Consider the following 8,964-nt stretch of genomic DNA (forward strand, 5'->3'; position numbering starts at 1 on the left):
GGTTCCTTGTGTAGATCTTCTTCGTTGTATGATGAATCGCCATGAAGTCCTTGATCTCAACTACACTTTTCTATCCTAGTCCGATACTTAGCTATGTAGGCTAGAAATCAAGTCTTATAGTTTTGATCACTAACATTGACAAACATGCTTGAGATAGCAACGCATGCGAGGTTGACCGAGCTATACTCTAACAGTTTTGATGTGGTCGGCATATTAAAGTATTATTGAATATCATTTATTTTGATTGGGTCTAAATTAGGGTGATGGATGATTACCGATTTGGCAGTATTAATTACCTTCCCTGCAGAGGAGCTATAGGCCTGGAGTAGGGTGTTAAGGTGTTGGTTACTCTGATTTGATGCTTTATATGTGATCAGAAGATCATCTGCATACATTAGATGGATTATGGGAGGTGCTTTTTGTGATATGTTAAGTCCTGGAACTATTTTTTGGTTTTGAAGGTTTCCCAGGTTTGTGGATAGGATTTCGGCACATATGATAAAAATATAGGACGATAGTGGGTCTCCTTGTTCTGATGCCTCTACTTGGGGTTATATATCCATGAGGTGTACCATTTATTTTGATGGAGTAAGTAACTATTGTGACGCAAAGCATAATGTAGTCTATAAAGGCTGATGGGAATCCAAGTTTTGTAAATGAAGTTTTGATGAATCCCCAGTCTATGCTGTCATAGGCTTTTTGGATATCTAGTTTGAGAGCTATTTTTGGATCTTTGGTGGGTTTTGAGGTTCTAATGTGATGGAAGAGATACCCAGCAATTGCTATATTGTCGTGTATTGATCTTTGCGGCACAAAAACACTTTGGAAAGGGCTTATTAAAAAGGGTAGAATAGGTCTAATTCGGTTGACTAATATTTTTAAAATGATTTTATATGTGACGTTGCAGAGTCCTATTGGTCTGAATTGTGAAGGTTTTGAAGGGTGGTCTACTTTAGGTATTAGTGTTATGTTTGTGTGATTCATGAGAGAGTGCATATTAAGATTATTAAAGAAAGCTTTAACCATCGCTATCAATTGAGGGTGGGTTGTATCCCAGAAAACTTTTAAAAACTTACTTGTATATCCATCCGGACCCGGAGCACTTTCGGAATTTATGGAGAAAAGTGCTTGTTTGATTTCTGTTGTAGTTACTTCCTTCGTAAGTTGGTTTGATTGTCTAGGAGTCAACCTTGGTCTTATGTTTATGAACAAATCTTCATTTATTTTTGTAGGTGGGGTTGTATATTGTTGAGAATAGTGATCTAGGATGAGCTGAACAACGTCTTCCTTTTTGCTAATCCAGTTGTTTTGTGGGTCTTGTTGTTGTTGTATATTGTTACTAGCTCTGTGAATGGTAGCTTTAGTATGAAAAAAAGTTGTGTTGATATCGCCTGATTGAAGCCAATGAATTCTAGATCTTTGTTTCCAACATGTCGCATGACATTGTAATAGTTCTTCATGTTCTATTCTCAGTTGTTTTTCTTGAATCAGCCAAAGTTCTAGATTTGATCCTGTTTGGGAAGCACATTGGTGTTGGGTGTTCTTTATCTTGGTTGTTGATTTATTGATTCTAGTTGGTAGGTGGCCAAAGGTTTCCTTGTTCCGTTCTAAAAGAGTTTTTCCTGTTGTAATGAGCTTTAGCTGGAGGTTGAGTGTATGTTCATTGTCGTGTTGTTGTTCCCAAGCCGATTCGATTATTTGTTTGAGTTGGGGATGAGAGAGCCAGTGGTGTTCGAATTTGTAGTTTTTTTTTCCTTGCCAATCTATTGCTTTCGTCTGAAGTAGTATTGGGGCATGATCAGATGTTATTCTTGGAAGGTGAGTAACTGCCGCATGGGGGTTTGTCGTCCTCCATAGTTGGTTTGCTAAAGCGCTATCTAATATTTTTAGGATATTATCTTTCCTCATTTGGTTGTTTGTCCAAGTGTATGGGTCTCCTCGGAATCCTAAATCTATAAAACCAATTTGATCCATCAGAGTGAGGAGAGGTTGAGATTGAGCATATGTTACTTGCCTTTATCCTTCTTTTTCTGATTGATTTAAGACGTCGTTGAAATCTCCTATCAATAGCCATGGTGTAGACGGATTAATATTTCTGAAGATTGTTGGAAATGCTTGCCAAAGTTTTTCCTTATATCCGGATGTGGAGGGCCATAGATACCCGTGAAGAACCATGGTTGTTCTTGAAGAAGTGGTATAACTTTTGTGTGTATGTAGTTTTGAGATTGAAGTAATATTTGGATATTTAGGTTATCTTCCCACATTAAGCAAAGTCCTCCTCATCTTCCAATTTTTGGGATGTTAAAGTAATTATTGAATTGAAGGGATTATGATAATCTTCTTATCTGTTGATCGTTAGCAAGTGTTTCAGAGAGGAATAAGATGCTAGGCTTGTGAAGATTAACTAGTCCTTTCAAATGTTGAGTTGAGGGTGGTAGGTTTATGCCTTGACAATTCCAAGAAAGTATAGTCATAATGAAGAGGATGAATTTTTGGATGGGCTTTGCAGTCGGAAGGATAAGGGAGGTTTAAGTATGGTTTTGAAATTATGTTTAAATGGGATTTGAGAAGATGGTATACTTAGGTTTAAGTGGGATTTAAGAGAAGAAAAGAGTTTTGGGTAATTAAGAGATGAAACGGTTAGACTAGGAAATTTATAACATCCATCAAAGAGTAATTAGGACAATCAAAGTGGAGGATATGTGATGATTCAAGAGGATTTTAAAAGTGCTATATCAGGAAAATAATGATTCTGAAGCTACTATAACTATACAGAGTAGAAATATAGGGATTGAACATAAGAGTTGAGGATATGCTAAGACCAGTGAAGTTCAATAGTGCAAAACAGACTTAGGATAAGATGTTGAGTACTAATATGAATACATGTTAAAGATACAAGTAGAGATCAAGGTTATAAAGACAATTGAGGTTTCTGGTAAAATTAAGATGCTTTGTAACACTATGTTTCAGAAATCAGATGAAACATGAAAGATCATAATGAAACCTAAGACAAGTAGATTCAAGCAATTTTAAACCAAATGAGGGATTACTGGGCTAAACATGTGAGAGTAGTTAGTAAGAAGATATTCAGAAATTCTTAAGGAAAATAAGGAATTCAGAACAGACTAACAGGGAGAAACTGAGATTATCGAGAGGTTCTGAAATGAAGAGTTCTAAGTGGCTGATTTAAATAATTAAACTTCACTAAATAGAGGAAACAAGGTGAATCAAAAAAGTGCAATATCAAAACAAGGTAAACCATAACAGTGCAAAAACAAAACAAAGAAAACCAGAACAATGCAATACCAAAACATTGCAATATCATAGAGTAGACTAATGACAGGGTTATGCACTTTAACTTAAGAAGTGTGCAGTTTATAGGACTTAAGGGGCATAATTCACAGAGTGGTTAAAAGTATACAATAGCAAGCACATTAACTATATAAGAAAAGTCATACAAGCAGTTTGGGAAAGCAAAAAAGGTGTAGACCACCAGCTCAATCTAGAAGGAAACCTGGTAACTAGCAAGCATATTATACATGGTGATATGGATATTAACAAAATGTACTAAATATAACTGAAAGACTAGCAAGCATACACACTTAGGTATGGGTTATAAACAGTGAACCAAAAAAGAAGAGGGATATCCACCGGTCCTTGAATGTGTCTTTTGTTGCATTGGGTATGTCTGACTAAGGTAGATGTTGGTGTTGTGAATCTTTAAATTCCGCAGGTGGTGCAGTAGTGGCAGGCTGTGGGGAAATATCTGCAATAGAAGCATTGCTGAGAGTGCAAATGATGGAGCCGATAGATTGAGAAACTATTGGCAGTTCCAATATGTCAGGCTTGAACTTTTTAGCTGGCTGAAAGACATATATCCATTCATCAAATTCTTCATTAGTTACAGTTCTTGAAAAGTCTGGTGTTGATGACGAACCAATGCCTGTACTGTTAAGATAAGATTGTTGTTCGGGGTTGAATCGCTTTATGGCTGGGCTCGGTAGGTCACTATCTGAGATGAGTTCTGCCTCTTCTATGTCTGAGACAAGTAAGATTGTAGGACTGAAAGGTTGATGTATCTCAGAAAGGTGGGGAGGTGAGTGAGATATCAGTTCAAAACTTTGAGTCTCAAAAGTGTCATTTTCTTCAACTAGCCATGTTTCTGCAATAGACCTTGAAGAGTCTGAGCATGTGCCATATTGAATTCCCTCTTTCCGGTAACCTTCCTCGATGAAGAATGATATCTCATACTTGTTTTGATCAGAGATAGCCTGGGATTCAATAGTGGTTGAAACCCAGTCACTCCAATCAGTATATGGTTCTTCAATGTCTACATTGTGTAGCATTTCTTGATGATATTCATCATCATACTCAGTTTCTATGAAAGGTCCTAGAGCATGAAGATTAGTTTGGATACGTACTTGTGGTGGTTTTTGTTGCAGCAAAGCCTGGTGGTTGAGTAGGTAGACATCAATGCAGTTTTGGTGCTCATGTCCTAGTCTGTGACGATGTCTGCAAAACAGTCTTGGCAGCTCTTGATAAACAAAGTCAATTCTGTTGACACTTCTTCGATCATTAGGTGCATTGGTACCAAATTGAAGTGGCTGAGTAACATCAATTCTAAGCCTAATTTTCATGGTGCTGTAACCATTGTAATGGTGAATAGGGTCATCATAAGCTGTTAGAACCCCAAAGTTTTGAGTGTTCTCTATGACATTGAGTATTCTGGTTTGCTCAGGGTAAAGTTTGTGGAGTGTAATCTCAAAAATTTCAGCGGTGATTTCAAAGTTATCAGGGAGAACAATGAAGCTACATGGTTGAAACATGAATGTGTCTCCATAGATCACCTTAGTTCCTTGCCTTAGGACAATAAAATACTCAAACTTAGAATCAAATTTGATCAAATAATAACCCCTACCAAGCTTGCTAACTGAAAGTTCACCAGTAAGCTTCCATCTATATTTTAGAGCATCTCTTAAAAAAATGAGTTTTTATTCATTTTTGTTAAAAAGCAACCAACTAGTTGATGCTGCCACTCTGAATCAGGAAGATAAGCATTCCTAGCATGTGAAACAAGAAAATCAGAGATTGCAACATCTCTAAATCTACTACTAGACATTGAGAGACCAACTAAAAGAAGAACAAAACATTACAGGAAAGGAAACAAGCAAGGAGCCAGGGAGAATGAGAAATGGGTGAGGTACAAATGCTTGTTTTGAGCCAAATTTATAGGTGAAAGGATCGTAGAGAACTCTTTAGGTTTTATTTTAAATTTAATTTTAAATTTCAGAATTAAACAAATCTGAGAAAAGTTTTGCAGAAAACATGGGGCAGAAGAAGAAGGATAAAGAAAGGTTACAGCAAGAAAATAGGCTTACGGTTACCTGTTAAAATTTCCAATTGCCACTTTAATTACTTTATCTCCAAGGGGGATTTTAAAATTGAACTGAGCAGACAGCGGCAACAGTGAGGATGAACAGTACTCCAGGGAAATTGTAGTGAGGATCCTCTGAGTTGAAAAACCGTCGTTTATCAGAGAGGAAAGGTTGAGAGCTCATGATGAGTTGTGTTCTTCCCGCAGGCGTAGACAACATCGATTAGAAAAAACAGATTCGAGAAAAGGGCCATCAAATCAGATAAATCAAATCTTCAGCATAAAAAACTTGCTTGAATCGACGGATAGTTGAATTGTAGTAACCACATCCATGAACCAACATTTACATCACCGAAATTAGGTTTAAATAACACCAACATCTAATCAGAACTTTTCCCAATACTTTTAAAGACTACATCTTGAAAGGGTCGGTGGATTAGGGGTTTAGCTAATGAAAATTGTGAAAATCATTGAAGTTGTTTTAAGATTTAGGGTTGCGGAAAGAATTGATTTGGGTATTTTTGATGTGGGTGAGTCGAATCGTTTTCGCCCGATTCGCAGAGCCAAGATTGTCTTAGCCTATGGTAATTGTTGTTACTTCTTTTCTTTTTTAGTTTTCTTTATTTTTCTTTTTTTTTTAAATTAAAAAATTAAAAAAAGTATTTTAAGAAATTTACTATTTAGAAAAAAATAAAAAAATGTTTATTTTAATAATTTAAAAAAAATTTAAGAAAAACAGAAAAAATAATATTTTTTAAATATTTAATCTTCTTAAAATGTTTAACTTTTTAAAAAAATTTTAAAAAAATAAAAAAAATAAAAAATATAAATATAAATAAGGGCAGTTTTGACATTAAGCAAAATATATGGATAAGGAGCTTTTAAGATTACTATCTAATAATCCGTTTTTGTCTTTATATGGTATGCCTTAAGACATGGTTCTTTCTTTATACGGTTCGATGCTAATACCAACGGTGTTTGATATCTATCACTTTCCTTGTTACCTCCGGATTTTGCTTCCAACATTTTCCGAACACAAAATTGGTTAAAAAGACCAAAATCAACATTTCCAGGGTAAAAAGACTTGTATATTCTGATACTGTTTAAATGGACAAAAATTAAAAAGATACTGTTCAAATGGACAAAAATATAAAAATAGCCAGGATGTAACCAGTTTCATCCTACCCATTTTCAAATATTTTTTCTTATTTTTAATTTATATGAGGATGCATCCAGTTTCATCCTTGCTATTTTTTAAGTTTAAGCCGCAATGAATCCAGTTCATCCTTGCTATTTTTCTTTTGTCCATTTCACCCATACTAATTTTTACTTGTCCATTTGAACCATGTTTTAAATTTTTTTGGACAAATGACCCATTTTCCGTGTTCCCAATGGGTGTCACCAACCTTTTTTGCGGGCAAATCTTGGGATCAATAGCGAGTATTTTTGCACTCAAAAAAATGATATACAGTACTAAACACGAATTAGTGAGTCAGCATGCAGATTTTGGTGGATGCATCATCTACCAAGGCTTCTTTGACATTTGTAATATGCTGTTATGCATCATCTACCAAGGCTTTTTGGTGGTGTATCGAGTCGAATATGGTTTGGACTTTTGAGCACCAAAAGAATACAACGTGACACTTCCTTTTGATAGATATCCACCGTACACCACCATTTTGGATTGCAGAGGCTATCAAGAACTATCAAGAAGGATGCTTAAGGGTGCAACAGTGATTTCTGGAGTGGTGTTGCCTACGGATTTCGTCGAAGACTACACACCAAGTTTCTCTAAACACGTAAGTTATTCAGATGGAATCAAGATTACAGGACAGATATATATATTGCAAATACAGAAGGAAGCCAGACCCAACCACAAAATTCTCTCGACCATAATTGTGCCAAGTTTTTCTAACTTCATAACTGTGATCAAAGTTGTCGAAACAATTTAATTATGGTTGAACAATTTATCAAAGTTGTCGAAACAAGAATGAGTACTTTTCATTCCACTTCATTTTATATGGCCGATACCGTTGCAAAAAGCATGTTAGAGTAACACATAAATTTAAGTTAGCATCGATAAACATGACACTAACACTTTCGGAGAACTTAAGAGAATGTATGATCTTTGACAACAAAAATTGCAAAAAGATAAGCTGAAATTCTATAGAGAATGATTTTTCTCTAGAGTCTAGATTGAAGACAACCAAAAAAATTCATTACGAAATCCCTGACATACACTAAAGGTCTGACTAGAAGAAAACTTATGAGAATCGAAATGAAACGTAATACTAAATTTGCAACACACTGCTAATTTACTAGGAACCGACGACAGAAACTGGAGAAATATAGCACTAACAAGAATATTCAATCTTACCTTCTTTTTTTCTCCCTTCTAAAGTTTGTGCTTCTTCAGGATTCTCTTAATTCCTCTATTCGACCATCTCCCCCAACATAAGTACCAGAATGCAGAGAAACCAAGCTTTCAAAATAATCCGCACCGCTCTTGAATGCAATGTTGTGGACATTTGGTTCTCTAGCACTTTCATCTTCTGGATCATACAAAACTAGCGTACCAGAACTAAGGAATAGAAGCTTCCCATTCTCAAAAGACCATATCAGCGGTGAAAAGAAAAGGCCCTTGACAATGCTCTCATGAGTAATGATGTAGGATTTCGTCCAAGATTCTTCAACACCATAATCCAGCATCAACCAGACTTCATGATTAACAAGTAACCCAAGGCACCCTTTTGAAACTCCCAAACTTTCAATCAAATACTCATCGTATTTCCAAAAAAATTCTGGTAGTTGCACTTCTTTGAACCTCTCGTCGCTCAAATCGAAAGAAACTATTACTTTTGAAGAATTTTCGGATAGGGCTAACCAGTGAAGGTACCCGTTCAAAAGCACACCAGATACTCGACTATAAGGAAAAGTATAAGGTATGGTTGGAATGGTTTTCCATGAGTTTGATGTTAATGAATAGACTTGAACTTCGGAACTAAACCTGTATCCATCAAAGTCATCCCCAACTATCAACTTGTAATCGTCGGCTTGACGATCATAATCTAAACCACATAGACACAAAAAAAGTGGTTTTGTGGGAGTTCGTGTCACCCTGTATTCTCTGGTTGCTGGATTCAAAAGACAAAAGATTATCCCAGAACCAGTACCAGAAGGATATATGCAAACCATGCCATTACATGAACCCCACAATTGAATAACATTATCTGTAAAGTTCAATAGATCAGCTTCAATTTCACATACGGACGATGTTAATGAATCATAACTTATAGAGCGGATTACAGTACGCTCCATATTCGCGTCATAATTCAAAAACAAGAAATTGGGTTTGTTTTTTTCTTGGATAGTAAGATTTAGGTGTGATTTAACAAAATCAGGGCTGGAAATTATGGCAAGCCATCTCTTGCAAACACACTTACAAACTAATAGGGATTTGACTGGTACTTTCAATAGGATATCAAGGTAGAGCTTTTCTGGAATGCTTGACATTTTTTCGCTGCAATTCCTTCTTCAAGTAAAAAAAGGTTGGGGTTTCATTTGTTGCAAGTAATTAATCATTTATAGCA

At 35.8% G+C, this 8,964-nt stretch overlaps 1 protein-coding gene across 1 annotated transcript; it reads right to left on the minus strand.

Annotated features, from left to right (window-relative positions):
• Positions 1-7,786: 7,786 nt before the first annotated feature.
• On the minus strand, positions 7,787-8,692 carry LOC113352277 (F-box protein CPR1-like). Its single transcript, XM_026596119.1, has one exon. It carries the CDS (start codon positions 8,690-8,692, stop codon positions 7,787-7,789), a length of 906 nt encoding a protein of 301 aa, XP_026451904.1.
• Positions 8,693-8,964: the final 272 nt, after the last annotated feature.

The sequence above is a fragment of the Papaver somniferum genome, chromosome 2 (genome assembly GCF_003573695.1).
Source record: "Papaver somniferum cultivar HN1 chromosome 2, ASM357369v1, whole genome shotgun sequence".
NCBI lineage: Eukaryota > Viridiplantae > Streptophyta > Magnoliopsida > Ranunculales > Papaveraceae > Papaver > Papaver somniferum.